Source organism: Panicum virgatum, chromosome 3K, assembly GCF_016808335.1.
Source record: "Panicum virgatum strain AP13 chromosome 3K, P.virgatum_v5, whole genome shotgun sequence".
NCBI lineage: Eukaryota > Viridiplantae > Streptophyta > Magnoliopsida > Poales > Poaceae > Panicum > Panicum virgatum.
Genome location: NC_053138.1, coordinates 42,408,072 through 42,428,266, shown reverse-complemented (window position 1 = coordinate 42,428,266; position 20,195 = coordinate 42,408,072). Strand labels below are relative to the sequence as shown.

The 20,195-nt window shown below is 44.3% G+C and overlaps 1 protein-coding gene across 1 annotated transcript; it reads right to left on the bottom strand.

The window, feature by feature from the left end:
- Window positions 1-18,070: 18,070 nt before the first annotated feature.
- Window positions 18,071-19,982, bottom strand: LOC120701468. The gene is made up of 3 exons (XM_039985502.1): window positions 19,689-19,982; window positions 19,234-19,578; window positions 18,071-19,044 (listed from the first exon to the last, which is right to left on the bottom strand). Exons 1-3 carry the CDS (start codon window positions 19,980-19,982, stop codon window positions 18,286-18,288), a joined length of 1,398 nt encoding a protein of 465 aa, XP_039841436.1. The 3' UTR covers window positions 18,071-18,285.
- Window positions 19,983-20,195: the final 213 nt, after the last annotated feature.

The following is a 20,195-nucleotide window of genomic DNA, read 5'->3' as shown; positions in this document are numbered from 1 at the left end:
TCATCTGGTTCCTGAATGAGTTGGTACGTTCCGTCGACTAGCGATATTATTTCTATATGCAATGCAGTACTCGAAATTAGTAAAGTGCTTAAGTATAGCTTACCTTTACTAAAGAGTTAAAAACCAATAAAGTAAATATTTAAGATCAAGCTTAAAAGTGTTACTTTACTGGGCAATCGTTTATAGAGTAAAAGTGAACACAATAAATTCCATAAAATAACAAAGCTAATTATACTAAGTAGCATGGTTTGAAATCAAAAGAAAGAAAGGGTAATTCTATTCAGGAACATGGGGTGGGTTGAATTCAAATCTATAATTTGAATTCAAAAGAAAAATTCAACAACTAGGGTTTTAAATAAAAAAGGGCAAGCCATCACAAATAAACATGAATCAAGCATCATATATAAAAAATATTTAAGAACCCATTCTAGAAGCTAGTACTGGGCCTACATAATTTATACCGTCTTACTCATAGTATGGACAACACATGGTCCAAAGATTACAAACAACACAATATTGGAGCATGAGATATAAATAAAGCATAAAATTTCAAGCATTTAAAATAAAACACATGAAATAATAAGCAAAAGTCAAGCATTTGTGCCAAAAATTTCACACAATACTAAACATGGAAAAAGGATGCTAGGTTTCAAAAATCAAGCATAACAAAGCTATGGTTAAAAAAGATATAAATAAATCACTCATTTACTAACAATTATATTAGAGCACACAATATAAAGTTTCATACAAACTTTAGTAACCAAAGTTATAGATCTAGTTGAGAGGAACACAACAAAATTAATTTGACATTTTTCTGATTTTTCTACATTTTGCTCGGATTTTTCAAAGTTCACAAGAAAAATATAGAAAAGGTTCTGGACTTTTTACAAAGAAGACCCTAGAAAGATTTTAACTTCAAGCAATCAGGTCCCTGGCCGTGGCCGGCGGTGGGGAGTTCCTGGCCGGCCAAATTCCGGCGAACTGGCTAGCCGGCGGGGAGGGGGAAGTGAGGGAAGAGCAAGAGGGAGTCGAGGGCAACCTGTAGGTGGTGGTTTGGGGGCTCGGGGTGGCTGGTGGCGGACTCGTCGCGGGTGCAGGCGGGCTGCGGCGGCGCGGTGTCGTGGCGGTGGCGCACCGGCGAGGTAGGAAGGAAATGGCCGTGCCTGAGAGATTCACTGGGGTGGAGGGCAAGCTGTTGGGGAGGTTGATTTGGGCATGACGTGAATGGAGCAGCGGGTCCACGGCGAGGCCGACGAGCGGCGGCGCTCATGGTGGCCGGCGGTGGATGTGTCGAAAGCGCAGGTCAACTGGGTTTTTATAGGTCGAGCTGGGAGAAGATAAGTGAGCGAGAGAGGTGATAAGCTTCTCCAGACTGGGGATGCATCCGTGCGGCGGTGCTCCTTATTCAATGGGCGGTCAGCGAGGTAGCGAGGCGCGGCGGCGTGGCGTGCGCGCAGGGGGGCCAGCGGAGGGAAGAAGAGGCGGCGTCCGGGGTGTTGGCGACGCGTGGAGGCAGCGCGGGACAGCAGGCGACGGGGAAAACCGGCGATGAGGCTAAAACGGCGGCGAGGACGGCGGCGGAGCGGCGCCCCTGTTTTGGCAGCCAAAGGAAGAAGAAGGATCTGTGGGCAGGGATGGTTTTGTAATTTTCCAAACTTCTAGGGGTTAAACTGAAAAGTAAAATTTCCCATTGATCTAGGGCTCAAATTAAAAAGTGTTAAACATGAAAGTTATGTAAATTTTTAAAATCTACAACTTTCCTGTTGTGCAAATTTTCACTAGATCAAAGGATTTTGAAATATTTTCAAATCCGTCAATCTTTTAAAATGCAAAAGAACACACTTAAGTTTTAAAATTACAAGGGTAGCCTTAAGCATAATTACATCTTTTTATGAGGGTAAAAGTGAAAAACAAAATGATCATTTTAACCCCTCATAAATTTTGAAATTTTGCCTTTTGCAAAACTATTTTGTAAAAACGACTTTGCATTTTTCCAAAATAACAAAAATACCCTTGCTCTGGAAATCATGGTTTAAAATTTTAAAATAACACAAAAAATTTATTTTTTAACCCCTAAAACCTGGATTGTCACACTGTACTGCAAACAAAGATATGCTTCCCTGCTCTCAAGTCACTGGTGAAGAGAATTTGAAGTCGGCTGTGGTCATCCGAGAACTACAGGGAGATGAACCGTCTGATTTTATCCCTCCTGCAGTAGGCCCCAGAAAGACATTCTGAAGACAAGAATATGGGTGTGAAGAGGAACCTGGAAGGTACCAATCTCAACTCTGAAAACTCTTTCTCTGCTTTAAATAATGAAGAGATTATCTCAATTTCTGAGTTGATGGTTGTTCATTTAGTGATTGTGATTATTTTGCCATTGATCTTATTAAAGATTTAGAAGATTCCAAACATTCTCTTGACGAAAAGAATAAGAATCCTATCCCCACTCCTGTTGATGAGGATAGCAAAATTTAGGAAATTGCTGAGGAATACTCTGATTTGGAGCAGGCTTTGGAAATCACACCAAAAAGAAAAACAAAACTTGTTAAAAGACTCACCTTATCAGGCTCGAGGAAAAGAAATAAGAGCATGGAAAATCCTGCTCTAAGGAAAGGCTTAAAGGGGAAGCACCAAGGAATCCATCGTTCACCCCTCACTCAAGCGAAAAAATAATAGGAAAAAAATCATGAAGGGCCTGATGTGGAACTGTAGAGGCGTCAAGAAAAAATGTGTCTCCTCTTTTCTTCAAAATCTAACTATGGAACACAGATTTCATTTTATTGGATTGTTGGAAACTATGCAACCAAACATTGATGATCGGTTTCCTAAAAATATTGACCCAATCTAAAGTTACCTTTGGAAATGGACACCTTCCAATGGAAGGTCTGGGGGTATTCTGGTGGGTATCAGCATAGATAGGTTTGATGTGAGTAGTTATTTTGAAGGAGAGATGAACCTGTGGGATAAAAAGGAAATGACTAAATGGAACTTGATTACTGTTTATGGTATTGCACAAAATGACAAAAAATATGCTTTCCTTAGTGAACTAGCCACTTTTTTCAGTAGAAATAAGGAACCGTTCTTAATTGGTGGTGACTTCAACATTATTAGATTCCCCTCTGAGAAAAACAAACCTTCTAAGTAAGTAGATATTCTAGCACCTTCAATACCATTATTGCTGCATATGAGCTAATTGATGTCAACATGACGGGTGGGAGATTCACCTGGTCTAATAATCACTGTGATCCTACTGTTGAAAAGTTAGACAGAATCCTTATAAGCAAGGACTGGGAGGACATTTTTCCAAAAGTCCTGATCAATAAACTACCTACAAAGGTATTTGATCATAATCCTTTGATCATTTTACACAGATGCTAGTCAGCCTCTTAGCCATCTCTCTTTTATATTTGAACTGTCCTGGCTCTCCCATATTGACTTTAAGCCCAAGGTGGAGGGCATTTGGACCCTATCATGCTGAATCAGCATTTAGCAGGATCCAAATGAAACTAAAAAAGTTCAAACAATAATTTAAAAGATCAAACAAGATGCAAGAAGGAAAAAGAAACAATTGATTCAAGATGAATTACATAGCATGGAAATCAATGAAGAATCTGGATCCCTTCCAAGTAGCCAACTAATGTGAAGAGCTGATTTGAAAAGTGAACTGATGAATTTCCTGGAAGAGGAGGAACTATACTTGGTTGCATAAAGGAGATAATAACACTGACTCTTTCATTGAATAGCGAATGGTAGGAAAAGGAAGAATACCGTCTTTTACCTGCATGATGGTGATATGTTGTGGTAGGGGATAAAATGCTACTGGAACATGCTACTCAATACTATAAAAACTTATTTAGTCCTGCTAACAACAATGTGATTCCCCTGGAACAATCCTTTTGGGATGATGTTACAAAACTTTCCACTACAGATAATGAAATTCTGTGTAGACCTTTCTCACCTTTCTCTATATTTGAAATCAAAGTTGCCTTGTTCCAAATGGAACATAACAAAGCTATTGGGCCTGATAACATACCCATTGAGCTTTTTCAGAATTGCTGGGAGATTGTGAAACAGGATATAGTGAGATGTTTGATGACTAACAAAGGAAAGCTAGATGTTAGCAGAATCAACTATGGAATCATCACTCTCCTGCCAAAAATAGCTGATGCGGATAAAATGCACGAATTTCGTCCTATCTGCCTTTTGAACTGCCTCTACAAATGGATAACTAAGGTCCTGACTATAAGAATTGCCCCTTATGTTGAAAAGCTTAGGAACAAACAACCATTATGAAAGGGAGGAACATAATGAGAAAGACTAGGGTCTTAGCCTTGCATGAGGTGATGCATGAAACTAAAAGAAAAAGAAAAACTGGATTGATCCAAAAACTTGGTTTCGAAAAAGCCTATGACAAAGTGGATTGTGCTTTCCTTTTTAATAGCATGAAACAAAGAGGTTTTAATGAAGTGTGGTGTGGCTGGATTAAACAAGTAATAATCTCTGGTGTGACAATTAGTGTGAAAATGAACAATCAGATTGGCCCATATTTTGTGAGCCATAAACGTGTAAGACAGGGAGACCCACTCGCTCATATCCTTTTTTAATTTTGTAGCTGATTGTGTTACAAGAATGATTAAACAAACTCAAAGGAATGGTTTAGTTGCTGGGTTGGCAAGTAACTTGATTGATAATGGGGTAGCTATGCTATAATACGTTGATGACACAATAATTTGCTTAGAAAATGTCATGGAAGGGGCCAGGAACATGAAACTCTTGCTTTATATATATGAAATTATGTCCGGCCTCAACTTCTCAAAAAGTGAGATTGTGATGATCAATGGAGATGCTGATATGGAGAAACAATTTTTTTATTTATTCAAATGCCAAGTGGGAAAGTTCTCTATCAAATATCTGGGTGTCCCTGTAAGTCCTACTAGACTACATATAGCTGATTGGGTCCCCTGGTTGAAAAGAATAATAAAAAACTAGACACTTGGAAGGGGAATTCCATGTCCATTGCGGGGAGAGCCACCCTTATCAACTCTTCCCTATCCAGCACTTTCATTTATCATTTGTCAATGTACCTACTGCCAAAAATAATCATTGATGCCCTTGACAAACAAAGAAGATCCTTCTTCTGGCAAGGGGGTGGGGTCAAAAAGAAATATCATCTTGTAAAACGGGATTCCTTATGTAAAAGCATGAAAAAGAGTGGACTTGGCTTGAAAGACACTAGAAAAATGAATCTCAGCCTTCTTAGCAAATGGTAGTGGAGATTGGAGAATGAAGATGGCATTTGGCAAAGGATAATAAAGGCCAAGTACATTAAAAGCGGGCTGATTAGCACGGTTAAACCTCATCTTGATGACTCCCCTGTATGGAAAGACCTAATGAAAGTTAGATATATTTATTTGCCTGGCAGGAAAATTAAGGTGTGTGACGGTTCAAAAACTCTATTTTGGCTGGATTGCTGGTTGAATGACAAACCTCTTTGTATACTTTATCCCACCTTATTCGAGTTCAGTGACACAAAACTGGTGACTGTGAAGAAATTCATTGAACTTAGAGGTTCAACCTCTTTTAGAAGATGGCTTCCCTCTATTTTACGAGAGCAATGGGAGGATGTGAAACGAAAAGTCTTCTCTTTTCCTGTTTTCATGAAACCTGATGTGATTTCCTGGAAGTGGTCATCTAAAGGTGTGTTTACCGTTAAAAGTACATATGGTCGGCTGACGATCAACAATGTTGGTGATGCTTTTGATAGAATATGGAAAGCCAAATTGCCCTACAAAATCAAGATCTTCTTATGGCTAATGGAGAATCACTACTAGAAAACGGGCCTTGGGCACCGGCTGAGAAGGGCCAAAGGCACCGGTTTCCCAACCGGTGCCCCGCAACCGCGACCAATGGCCTCGACTTAAGACACTGGGTTTTTCAACCGGTGCCTTAGGCTTCCATTGGTACTGGTTGGAAATACCAGCCGGTACCAAAGAGGCTGCCACGCTGACGTAAGGTGGCAGCCCCTTTGGTACCGGTTGGTATTTCCAACCGGTACCAATGAACTTTTCCCTTTTTTCCCAAATCCAATTTTGTTTGTTATATTTATTACTATTTATTCTTTTATAATTGCTAAACGCACTCAAGCTCTACAGTACTCTACGTTCATTGGTCGTTCGTGTTCGTTTTCAGAGAATATTTGAAACTAACTAAAAGTGAAATGCGAGCATATAATTAAGCTAATTAGACGAACTAATATATTTACAAAGTTACAAACATCAAGGCATAATGTTTAAAAATATTTACAAATGTACAAGTCATGTTAGCCGTCCAACTACTAGTCCCCTCAGGAGGTCGACGGAAGTCCTCTATAGATGTGACCGTCGTGGTAGAACTCGCCTCTAGGATCCAATATCTCGTTCAAAATGAATCCGGCGAGCTGCTCGCACACGGCATTGATCCGATCAGTAGAGTAACATTCATCCCCCATTTGAGACATCTATCATTTAGGAAAAAAGCATTAACATTATGTGTGTTAGTACAATTATGAAAATATACTAGTGAACGGTTTGGACGTACTCTCGTTTCTTCATCAGTAGCCTTCCCGCATGGAGTCATGATGTGCAAGTAGTCACATACGTAGTACCCGCACCAATCATTTCCTTGTTGTTGTCTCGCACACTTAAGGAGAAGCAAATAAATTACTAAATTTAGAACAATTTGGGATTATATACTTAACTAGACAAATCTTTATGAATGAACATACCAGATAATCCATGTTAACGTTCAGTTCGGGCCTCCATTGACCACGTCCTTTGTTATTTTTTCACAAATTTTTTCCAAACCCTGCGCTCAAAGTTAAGTTTGATATTCAGGAATTGTTATTAACAGAAAAAGGATTTGATTGTGCAAACTGAACTTACCTGTTCAATGGGTCTATGATATGTTGGATTGTGGACTTTGGATTTCTCATTGAGTCAAAGACTATAAGATTGCCGGTCTCTACGGAAAGTATGAGTAAAATCCAATGATAACTGCAGATATAGATAGGATATATACATAAATGTATTAGACAACTTAGTATTTATTTAGTAATATAATAGAGGTTTGAGTCGATCAAGGCTTACCCAAAGTTGTATGGTATGAATATATAGGATTTGTAACTTTGCCTAGTCAATGAATCGTACATGTTTTGGCATGTTTCCTTGTAACTTTCGTTGATCAATTTCTGGTTGACTAGCAAAGGAGACATGAAGCCGATCTGATGGTGCCATCCATGTTTTCGGCTTCTTTGGGTCTCCTGTCTAAACGATGCAATAGAAATTTTATAATGCACACATATAATTATGTTCTTGTTAACAAAAAGTATTAATGTAGAGGTAAGTGATACTTACAAAACCCAAATTGTGATGATAGAGGCATCGAGGGCTTGTCGATGGTAAATGTGATATAAATTTTGGAAGTACACCCAGAAGTCGTCCTCCCCGCAGAAGAAATCATGGTCACGACACTTGACTCCAAACATTTTCCCTTCGTCTTTCGCCATTCGCAGGTACCATCTATGCAAATTGAACATCTGTGTGCCTAGACTTTTCTCGTCTTCCTCAGTGACAAAAGGTTTTCCATGCTGGAATAGAGTAATAGCGCGAGCGACAGGGATTTTTGCCTCCACATGCCCCGTTGCCTCCTCTAGCGTTAATCCAGTTTCAGAAAGAAATATTGCGGCCTGTAGGTCCGCCTGGAGTTGTACGTCCGTCGGGTGTAGGAGTAGCAACCCTGGCACCCGGAGGGGCTCGAGTTCTTTTTGTTGTGTGCCAAGCTGAGGAATGGTCTTGCCACATTTTTTCTTCAGATTTCTCACCTTGTGTGCCTTTGTCAGAGTACGATCATAGTTCGAGGGTAAGCTTTTCGGTTTTGGTGGGTTGTCTAGGTTTGCGAGAAGCTTTTTCCCTAGTTCTAGAGGTACCTTTTCCCTCGGCGGGGGGACTTTAGGCTTCAATTGTTCTTTTATATATCGAGCAGTCTCCTCTTCCAACTCCTCAGCGGTTTTCTCGTAGGTTAATTGTCTTTCGACCGTTTTCTGCTTCTTCTTTGAGGGTCCAGCCGCTGGGAGGGATGCTATATTTTTCTTTCCCTTTTCTGGTGCAGGAGGAGCTGGAGTACTCGTGGCCCTTTGCGCCGGCGGAGACGGTGGTGAAGGAGGTGGCAGTGGGGACGGCGGTGAGGTAGGCCGTGGAGATGGGTGATCAGTCTACACGGGAGCCGTTGTGCTTGCAGTAAGTTTGATGTCGGCCTTGCGCCATAGAACGACCCCGTGCAGTGCATCTCCCAATGTCTTCTCTCCATCCCCTCCAACGAAGTCAAGCTCAAGATCCTCATTGTTTCCAACTATCTGCTCGACTATGACGGAGGTGTAGCCAGGGGGTATCGGCCTTCCATGAATTGTAGTAGAAGGATTCAGGGGCAGGGCTGACCCGTATGCGACAAGAATGGATATATTTCTTGCTCGCACATGAAGCTCGCACGGTGTCGGCATGGTGACATCATCCACTGGATACCTCTGGTCATCTACCGCCGTTGGCTCAATCTGGGGTTGCTTTTCCGCTTGTACGTCGGGCGCCGCTGTGGATGCACAGCTGCTGTGTCGCTGATAGGCCAGGCTTATCACAACATCCGGGTGCGACCCAACAGTGCCCCTTTGGCTCAGAGCTAGCTGCACCACCTCATTGACCCTGGCGTCCATCTGAGATTCCAAGGACGCAACCTTCTTGTTCATCTTTTCTTCTATGGCACGAAGTTTCTCTTCCTGTTCGGCTCTGCTCTTTCGGTGAGTCTTGTAAGAGGGATCTCCGGCCCAAGCAACTTTCCATGGGACCACGCCGATGCCGCAGGCTCGTCCAGGGTATTCCAGATTCTTTAATGCCCTTGTCAGCTCATCATTCTCCCTTTGAGGATGGAATGTTCCTTGTTGAGTCTCATCTATTGCAGCGACTAGATCGCGGGACACTTCTTGCAAATGCTCGGGCACGACCAAACTTCCATCCAACTAGTTTAGTGTCACGCCATTAGCAAATAACCACCACTTGGATCTATCTGGCCAATCCCAAGTCGTCGGCCTGATGCCTCTATCTATAAGGTCCTGCTCCATCTTCTGCCATTTTTTAACTGACTTCTTGTACCCGGAAGCCCCAAGGTAGTGGCTGTACTTCTTATTTGCTGCATTCACCATGGCTTGTTCAGATTTTTTTTGGGCTTCCTCTGATAGTTTGTATTGTTTGAACTCCTCCCAGTATGGTTTAACCTGAGGAAAATAGTCCCAGTTCGGCTCCTTATCCTTCTTGATGTAATTAGTGTACAACTTCTTCTTGAAAGTTGCAAAGGCAAGGGCCATCTTTCTCAAGGCACATTTCTTCACAAATTCTTGGTCAACTCCTTCAGAAAGAGTGAACATATCCTTGAGTTCTACCCATAGCATTTCCTTCTGATATGCAGGCACGGCGTGTTGCTGTTCTTCGGGTTTGGTTGTTTTCCATAGTCTTGTGGTGATCGGAATTCTTGCCCGAACAATAACCCCACATTGGTTGACAAATTTTGTGCTAGCATCCTCTGGAGCACTTGGACAGCCCTTTGCGTCCACTTCTGTGACGACCTGTCTTCCCTCCATTTTCTTGGTTGGCCGGCGTCTCCCTTTTGACTGGCTCAACGAAGTCGATGCGGAGGTCGACTAAATTACAGAAAAGATATGTTAATCGCAAAACTAATCTATCGAAGTCACCATGCATATAGTTTTAAGATTCATATTGGAACATGCTGCTGTTGATTGGGCGGCGGTGAAAAGTCATCATCTTCTTCATCGGCATCTCTAGACATATTCAGGAACAAATCAGTTGTCCGAGCATCTTCTTCAGTGATTGGCTGGGTGGTGTTGGCCCTCGTATCTTCGTTTATTGCGTCCAACATGTATTGCCCGGTGGCCTGCTCATACCGAAGGGGTCCATCCTTAACCGAAACCGTAAAAATGTGTTAGAGTATGTGTCCATCCTTAAATGAAGCAGGAGAATTCAATTTTTTGAATTAATATGCGTGTTTGAGAGAGAGAGAGAGTGTGTGTGTGTATGTTAGAGGGACAGAGAAAGAGAGAGAGAGAGAGTTAGTGTGTGTGTGTGTGTGTTAGTGTGAGTGTGTGTGTGTCTCGAGGGTCGATACTTTATACAATTGTCTTAGAGTGTGTTAGAGAGAGAGAGTGTGTGTGTGTGTGTGTTAGAGTGTATTAGACTGTGTGTGTGTGTGTGTGTAGATTGTATTAGACTGTGTGTGTGTGTCGTGGAACGAGGTCGAGGAACCGGGTCGAGGAACGGGGTTGAGAGTTGAGGGTCGAGGAACCGGGTCGAGGAACGGGGTTGAGGGTCGAGGTCTAGAGTTGAGGGTCGAGGGATGGCGAATGCGTGAGTTAGAGAGCGAATACAAAATTACTCATCGTCGTTACTCGTCGTCGTTACTCGTCGTCGTTACACGAGTTACATAATAAATACATGAGTTACAGAAATACATGATAAATACATAAATACAAGCATTATTCACTCTCTATTTAAATACATGATTAAATAAAGTCTCTCTAATAACTAAATTATATAACTAAATTATATAATATATATAATGAAAACATTGTACACTATTTTCAAGATGAAACATGGGTCAAAATGTTAAAGATATAGCTAAATACAAGTCTCTCTAATAAAGTCTCTCTAATAACTAAATACATGAGTCAAAATGTTAAAGATATGGCTAAAACAAGGTTCTAAGGGCTTATTTGCAAGAAACCAGGGGCTAGATCATAATTAAACCTTAGATTTGAGGACTAGATTGAAAAAAAAGAGGGCTGGACAGCGGGTTCAAAACCTAGAAAGCCTATGGTCCTAAACAGAAGAAAAAGGGCCTCTCTGGAATTTTTGAACTGCAGTGTGGACCGCGGGTTAATTCGGGAACAACCCGAGGGCTCTTTAGCAAAAAGACCAGCCAAGCGTTACGCTGGGTCTAATCTGGCGCGTCCGTTGCCGATTGGACGGCCCGAACCTACTCCGCGCGCGGGAGTGGCGGCGCTCGCCCGGCGGTGGCTCTGTCCGCGGCGGCGCGGAGCGGGGCTCACCGGAGATGGCCGAACTCGGTCCTCCGGGGGTCTAGATGAGCGGGGCTTGTCCTGGGAGTGAGTTCGTGCGACGGCGAACTCGTCTGGGCAAATGGGGCAGCGGATTAGGGTTTGGCCAAGCCTTGCCACGGCGAGGGGCGGCTCTGCTTGACGGGGCTCGCCGGCGCGCACGGGTTCCGGCGGTTCTGGGCAAGAGCGTGGGTTCAAACGCGTACGTGAGTGCAGGGGGTAGAGAGGGTTGCTCACTGAGACTTGGATTCAAGTGGGGAGGCTGTGCAGGGTCGACGGCGTCGAGGTCCAGCGGCGGCATGCGCGGCGGAGCTCGCGGAGGTGGCGTTGCGGGGGAGAAGCGGGCGGACGACGCAACGGGCCGAGCGCAGAGGAGAAGCGGTGGTGCGCGCGGACTATGCGACGGTGCGCGCGCGGAGATGGAGGGCGGCGGCGGTCGACCGGAGGAGTGCACTGGTGAGCAGTGGAGAATGGAGGAAGAAGGTAACGAATTTATACCCTTGGCCAAGGGTACCGGGTCAAAAATTCAACCGGTACCTATGTAGGCCTTAGGTACCGGTTGTATCTCCAACCGGTGCCTTAGGCGAGGCCTTGGGTACCGGGTCTCCGCACAACCGGTGCCTAAGGGCCCAATGGGCGGGAAATGAAAAGACCGTATGGTACCGGGTGGATATCCAAAACCGGTACCTTAGGCCATTTAAAGTTCACTTTTCACAAATATTTGACCCAGTTTGAACGGAATTCTTCAGTATCTCAATGGTAACGCTCGGTAATTTGGGCTCCGCGGCCACTGTTCGACTCTCGCGCAACGCCCCACTTTTTTTTTACCCAAATAGAACTCTAAGGTACCGGTTGGAAAATCCAACCGGTACCAAAGGTTCTCTTTTCTTTTCCCTTTTCTGTTTCTCTTGTAAATCTATTAATTGCCTCATAATTCATAATAAATCTGATATTTGCATAATAAATCTGATAATTGCCTAGAAAATCTGATAATTATCTAACAATTAAAATAATTGTCTAATAGTTAAAATAATTGTCTAATAAATTTGTTATTTGCTCAATAAATTTATTAACTGCCTAGTAAATCATTAAACTAAGAAAATATTAACTATGGTTTTAGGTGCACAATAATGAATCGTTTAAATGCACAATAATTTTAATTACTACATAATAAATCATTTAGATGCGTAACTAATTATTTTAATTACATAATAAATCAAATAATTGCATAATAAATTATTTAAATGCAAAATAATTCTAAATACTACATGATAAATCATTTAGGTGCATAACTAATCATTTTAATTGCATAATAAATCATTTAATTGTCCAATAAATCAATTCATTGCATAAGAAATCTAATAATGTTCACAGAATATATTACAAGACATAATCATTCAACTAAGAGAATATTAACAATGGTTCGCTTTACAATCGTCCCTTCATTATGATCATGATGTGCGTACGGAGCCTCCTCTTCGGCTAAAAGAATACTTGTGTCAACCTCCACTACGAACGGAGTCATATCTTCAACCTTATTGTATTCTTCTTCATCTGTGACATCGTCGACTCCCACAATTTTTCTTTTTCCTGCCAGAACAATATGGCGCTTTGCCTTATCTCCGGCACCTACAAAACTTGATTTATTCCTGGACTTGTAATTTCTCGTTTTGCTAGACATGTCCTGCACATAGAAAACTTGAGTGACATCTTTAGCTAGGACGAATGGTTCGTCTCGATAGCCAAGCTCTTTGAGGTCTACCATTGTCAATCCGTACTCATCGATATCGACACCTTTTCCTGTGAGTTTAACCCATTGACAACGAAATAGAGGTATCTACAACGGCCCATAGTCGAGTTCCCATATCTCTTCAATGTAACCAAAATATGAGTTCGTTTGGCCACTAGAGTCGGTGGCATCTATACGGACACCACTATTTTGATTGGTGCTCTTGTTATCTTGGGCTCTTGTATAAAATGTGTAACCATTAATTTCATATCCTTGGTACATCAGGATTGAATTTGCCGGACCCCTGGCCAGCCAAGCTAGCTGCTCATGAATTTGATCGTTGGCCATGACTTCCTTTTGCAACCAGGTGGCGAATGTATCGTTATGATGTTTTGTAATCCATGTCTCAGACTTCAAAGGGTATATACTTTGCATAGTTTGCATGTGCTCCTCCATGTATGGAGCCACCAAGGCTGATTGTTGCAGAACTGTGAGATGTGCTTTGCTCAACGTGGCATGATCTATGGCATTTACTGATTTTCTTCCAAGTGTTCCCTTTCCAATCAGCCGCCCCTCATGATGTGATACTGGAATCCCAATTGGGCAGAGTTCTTCCACATAGTCAACACAAAATTCAATGACCTCCTCTGTGACGTAACCCTTCGCAATGCTTCCTTCTGGACGAGCCCGATTACGAACGTATTTCTTTAGGACTGCAAAGTATCGTTCAAAAGGGAACATATTATGAAGGAAAACAGGACCGAGAATACCAATCTCTTTGACCAGGTGAACTAGAAGATGCGTCATAATATTGAAGAATGATGGACGAAATATCATTTCAAGACTGACTAAACTTTGGACAACATCCTCTTGTAGCCTGCTTAAACTCGATGGATCGATTGCCTTCTGAGAAATTGTGTTGAGAAATGCGCATAGCTTTATGATTGTTGCTCGAACATTAGCTGGTAGAATACATCTAAGTGCAACTGGAATCAATTGCGTCATCAACACGTGACAGTCATGGGACTTTACGTGTGCGAATTTCTTCTCTTTCAAGTTCAGTAGCCTCTTTATATTCGAAGAGTAGCCTGATGGGACCTTGATATTGTTCAAACAGTCGAACATACTTTGCTTCTCTTCCTTACTAAGAGTGTAGCACGCAGGACCTAGATAATGACGTCCTTTATCCCTTTTTTCTGGATATAGGGCGGCCTGTTGTTTCATACGTTGAAGATCTTGCCGCGCTTCCAATGTATCCTTTGGCTTACCGTAGACACCAAGGAAGCCTAGAAGGTTCACACAAAGATTTTTTGTTAGGTGCATCACATCAATTGTGTAGCGGACGTCTAAGACTTCCCAATAAGGTAACTCCCAAAAAATACTCTTCTTCTTCCACATAGGTGCACGTCCGTCATCACTCTGCACTGATCTGCTGTTGGGTCCTTTTCCGAATACTACTTTTATATCTTTGACCATTTCAAACACCATTTTCCCACAACGGTGCCTAGGCTTGGTACGATGATCTGCCTTTCCATCGTAGTGAGCATGCCTCCTCCTTAATGGGTGCTTGATCGGAAGAAATCGACGATGACCCATATACACGATCTTCCTACAGTGCTTGAGGTACATGCTGTCGGTTTCTTCTAAACAATGGGTGCATGCCCTATAACTCTTATTGGATTGTCCGGAGAGGTTACTTAGTGCTGGCCAATCGTTGGTGGTTACGAAAAGCAATGCACACAGGTTAAAATGATCATCTGCGTGCGCATCCCACATACGAACACCCTCATCTTTCCACAACAATAGAAGATCCTCAATCAGTGGTTTCAGATACACATCTATATTGTTACCGGGTTGCTTCGGGCCGGGGATAAGCAACGGCATCATAATGAATTTCCACTTCATACACAACTAGGGAGGAAGGTTGTATATACAGAGTGTCATAGGCCAGGTACTATGGCCACTGCTCTGCTCACCGAAAGGATTCATGCCATCCGTACTTAAGCCGAACCTTATATTCCTCGCATCATTTGCAAATGTTGGGAATGTTCTGTCCACTTTTCTCCACTGCGACCCATCAGCGGGGTGTCTCAACATATTGTCTTGCTTACGTTCTTCTTTGTGCCATCGCATCAATTTAGCATTCGTTTTGTTTATGAACAAACGTTTCAGACGTGGTATTAGAGGAAAATACCACATCACCTTGGAAGGCACCCTCTTCTTGACACGCATCCCCTCAACATCGCCTGGATCATCTCGAGGGATCTTATACCGGCATGCGTTGCATACAGGGCATGAATCCAAATTTTCATACTCACCTCGATATAGCATGCAGTCATTAGGACAAGCATGTATCTTCTGTGCCTCTAATCCTAAAGGGAAAAACAACTTTTTTTGCCTCGTATGTTATCTCCGGCAAGGTGTTACCCTCAGGGAGTAAGTTTTTTATAAGTTTCAGCAACTCCTCGAATCCCTTGTCAGACAAACCATTTGTTTCCTTCCATTGCAATAATTCTAATGTGGCACCCAACTTCTTTTGGTCTTGTTTGCAATCAGGGTACAATAATATTCTGTAGTCCTCCAACATACGCTTCAGATCTCTCGATTCCTTTTCTGTTTCGCAACCTTCCTCAGCTTCGCGCAGCATCTGACCAAGATCATCTTCTACAACGTATCCTTCAGTATCTTCTTCAGGCTCATCCATTGAAGTGTCATTGAAAAAGGAATTATAATTGGCTGCAAAGTCAGGAATCCTGTCCTCTTCTTCTACATTATTATCCAGCACAATTCCTCTTTCTCCATGCTTGGTCCAAACATAGTAGTTCGGCATGAAACCACTATTGAACAAGTGACTATGGATGGTTCTTGATGATGAGTAATCCTTCTCATTCTTACAGAAATTGCATGGACAACGAACGAAACCACCATATTTGTGTTTCTCGGCCGCTTCTATGAATTCATGCACGCCATCCATGAACTCCTTTGAATGCCGGTCGGCCATGTACATCCATTGCCGACTCATCTGGGTCCACAATACATTTATATACATCATTGTACTGTACAAATAGTTCATTCATACTACCAATTTATAACAATATATTTATATAATTGATAATGCATATAACTATAATAAATAGATGCTATTCACTTATCAAATAAAACTGAAAAAACATATAAATACAATAATTTGATAGTATTCAAATATCAAATAAATTGATAACGTATATAACTACAATAAGATGCTACAAATAAAAATAATTATCACATATATAAACTAAATCAAGTAATAACTGTTTCTAAAAATTAATTGCTAAGTTATAAAGAAAAATAACTAACCTTTTTTTTCAAAAAAAAGCAAAAATTCGCCTCCCCTCACCCCATTCAGCTGCCATGAACAGTGAGTTCACGGCAGCTTGAGAGAGGGAGGGGCTGGGGTATTTATAGGCTCCGGCCAAAGGCACCGGTTGATTTCAATGACCCCGTGCTAAAATTAATTCAATAGCACCGGGTCAAGGCACCAACCGGTGCCTTAGGCCTGAGCTCCTGGCAGCTGCCACGTTTCATTTCCATAGGAACCGGTTATTCCTATAAACCGGTGCCTTTAGCGCCGCCTTCATTTGGTATCGGGTGGTGGTTCAGACCGGTTCCTATGGTGATGCATTGGAACCGGTTGGAACCACCACCCGATGCCAATTGCCCTCCACTAGATCGGTCGATGGCCAAAGGTACTAGCTGCTGTTGCAGCCGGTACCTTTGGCAGGACCGATGGCCCATTTTCTAGTAGTGAATGGTGCTCTACTGACCAAGGACAATATGATTAAAAGAAATTGGCAAGGAGACCCCACTTGTCGTTTTTGTGAAAGCATAGAATCTATTCAACATCTTTTCTTTGACTGCCCGATGGCAAGAGTAGTCTGGAGTATTGTGGCTATCTCCCTGAATGCCAACAATATCCCCACTTCTCTTAGACAATACTGGAATTGGTGCCCTGATTGGACTCATACCAGCCCTCAAATTCATGCTTTTATGCTGGCAGAAATTTGCTGGGCCATCTGGAAAGCTAGAAACAAAGCTTGTTTTGAATATAAATGGCTAAAACATCCTACTGAACCTTTTTGTCATGCTTGTTCCTTCTTGAAATTCTGAACAGCTCTGCACAAAGAGTTCCAGGCGCAGATCAAAGACGGTGTGAGTGTTCTCTTGTCAGTGGCTTGCCAGATGATTGCCAACCAGCGGCGTGATCTGCCAAGACTGCTACTCCCATCCACTGGCGACCAGGACGCGGATGACCAGGAGGCCAAGAGAAGGGGTAATGCTTGAAGATGTCTCTTACCCTATCGTCGTCGTAGAATCATGCTTTTGTTCTTTCGTTGGCTGAGCGAGTGTGTTGTCTCAGTGTTTCAGCTTTGCTTCTGAATTGTTAAGCTGTCCGAATGTTTGGTCTGAGGTCCTACCTAGGCTTCTCTCCTGAATCAGGTCTGGGGTCTGGATAGCTAGTTGCTTGCCTTTCTAGTTCTCCCTTTCTGTTGTATTTCGTAAACTACTTGGATTTCCGTTAATGCAATGGAAATGGGGTTTGGCCTCGATTAAAAAAAATAGAGAGAAGAACACAGCATGGCTTTGCCGTGTGGAAAAAAAGCGTGTGAAAGAAAGCGCACAACAAAGCATGGCTTTTATCGTGTGTTATATCTTTGTCGTGTGCACGATAAATTGCACACGGCAATCTTTGTGCCGCACGGCAAACACGCCATTTTCGGTAGTGCTGGTTCCATGCACGCCTGCAATGTTGCCCGGACCCATCTTCTGAAGATCCGGGGCCGTTTCGTAGGGATGTTCTGAGGTCTGCCTCCGACACCCTTCCAATCGAACAAATTAAATGATATGTCCAGTCAAAAGATCTCTGGTGGCTCATGCATGCAGGTTAAGAGCTTAATTAGGACCCCATGTTTTTTCTTCATCCTCCCCTTTGGCCCTTTCCTTCTCCATGGTCATGGTGGGAGCTTCCCTGCACCCGACCTATACGCAGTGGCTACGCATGGTAATCGAAGAAACAAGTAAACCGTTGGTTCTTTTCAAAAAAAAAAAGAGTAAACCGATTGTTTGTGATGAATGGATGGGAAATTCGATCTGATTCCTGGGGAATATACTCCTTCATGGATAAAATTACTAATTGTTACCATAGATCATATGATTCTTTCTTTCCTGCAGACTATGCAAATAAGAGAATTCCAGTGGAGGAAAATATCCATGCTGGTTCTCAACTGACCTCCAACTATGCACTATGCAGAGCAAAAGAAAAACTATACAAATCCTGTTGCTGCTAGCGGACGGGGCGCCGCAACACACGCCTCCGGAACTATGCATGCATCATACAAACAGCCTCCTCGCTGGACGACAACAATTAATCGGCGGCCTCGACGGTTTCCACCGCCACAACCTTCGCCGGCCCGAACCAGCCTAGTCCAGTCGCCGCCGGAACAAGCGCCTTTCTTGCTGCCGCCGCCGGACGGACGCTGCCGCCGTCACTGTTCTTGCAACTTCCAACTACCGGACACTTTGCAGGAACCGCTGCAGCGTCCTTCTTGCTGTTGAGATCAACGGCGGCATACTTCTTCTCTACTGGTTTGGAGCTGCAAGCTGGTACCATCATGTCTCTGGGAGGCAAGAAGCACTCGGTCGACAGGCCCATGATGTTGAAGTCCACCTCCTCGATGCTCCACGTCTCCTCCATGCACGTGCACGTCCTCCTACCGCGCCCGTCGGCATCGGAGCCGTCGGCGGCAGCGGCGCCGCCACCACCGAAACGGGACAGAGAAACGACGGTGCGCCCGGCGTGGGCGACGTTGATGCCCTCGACGGGGCGGTAGTCGCCGATGGACGACTCCATGGAGGTCTCCCAGTGGGCGGTCTCGGCGGCCTCGCCCTGCACGCGGATGCGCAACAAGTGGCTGTCCTCGAGGCGGACCAGCAGCCCCGTCCTTTGGCTGAAGTACCCCCACACGGCGTGGCGGATGACCTCGACGTCGACGCTGCTCCGGGAGCGGAGGGCCGGAGGGTCGGCGTCGACGCGCAGCACAAAGCAGTCGTCGCCGTCGACGCACTTCTCGCCGACCCACGTGGCTGTCGAGAAGAGGTTCGCCGTGGACTTCGGATCAAGACCCTGCAGCACATGATGCCAGGGACGAGTTAATTACGGTGTGCTAGCTAGGAGGCACATGGATGCACATGGACGCATTTTCGACGAAGCATCCAAGTGCATCGCCTAAATCTTAATTTTGATCAAGATCATGATTTGTTTTTGTGTGTGATGGAGAAAGAAATCGCCGAATTAAAATTAATTGATTGGTACCTGAACGCATCGGCGAAGCGGCCTTGGAGGTCCTCGGGAGGCGTGGGCCTGCTGCCAGGGCGTCTGGCGCCAGGCGACCTTGCCATCGCTGCCGGCGCTCATCTTGGTGCCGCCAGCCACCACCATCTCCAGGCACCACATCTCCGGCATCTTCTGCCACACCACGAAGCCGCCGGCAACCTCGCCGCCGTTGACCATGCCTATTCCGGTTTTGGCCTTCTGCCCCTTGGCGGTGCTCATCCGCACCTTCCCCATCGCGTACATGCTCGTCGCCGCGCTCAGCGCCGGCTCGCCGCCCGCCGCCGCGACGTACTGCTCCACGATGTACTTCGCCTTAGACACCTCCTGTAAAACGAAAGATTTGTTTCGTCTTATTAGCCATCGCGATCAGTTGATCAACACATGTCGACGTTCATCAGTGTTAATGTGTTATCAATGTGGCTCACGTCACATACAATGGGCTCCTCCTTGATGTCCTGTCCGGCCATGGCTTTCCGCGCCTCCACGGGCTGCGGCACGAGCGGCGCGCCGATCACGCCGAGCATGAGCTGCACGTCCGCCCGCGACGGCGGCGCGCCGTCTCGCCGGTGGCGCTGGTCCATGTGCGACCGCACCCAGGCCTTGACCGTGCGGCGCCGGCGCCGGCCGCCGCGGCCCGACGACGGCTCGTGGTAGGACTCCGGGACCGGCACCTCTAGCACGGTGTCCAGGCCGCCTTCCCGGTCTAGGTTGGCGCACACCTTCCTCATGGTGAACTACTACACGCCGATCAATCTTCAAACGACTGTGGCTAATGGAGCAATGGAAGAAAGCTAAGAGAGGGAGGGAGAGAGAGAGAGAGAGAGCTGTGAACGACGATGTGGCTCTGCAGGGCGACCATATATATCCTTGGACCATGGATGTGGCCGCACGTTCTGGTCCCTTTCCTTTGGCCGCGCCCAATCACACATTTTTTTATGGGT

Bases quoted from the DNA above. Each gene is read 5' to 3' on its own strand.
- LOC120701468 (XM_039985502.1), bottom strand. From the start codon at position 19,982: ATGAGGAAGGTGTGCGCCAACCTAGACCGGGAAGGCGGCCTGGACACC. The intron at 19,579-19,688 runs GTATGTGACGTG...TTCGTTTTACAG, and splicing joins ACATCAAGGAGGAGCCCATT to GAGGTGTCTAAGGCGAAGTA. The intron at 19,045-19,233 runs GTACCAATCAAT...CATGTGCTGCAG, and splicing joins CGCTTCGCCGATGCGTTCAG to GGTCTTGATCCGAAGTCCAC.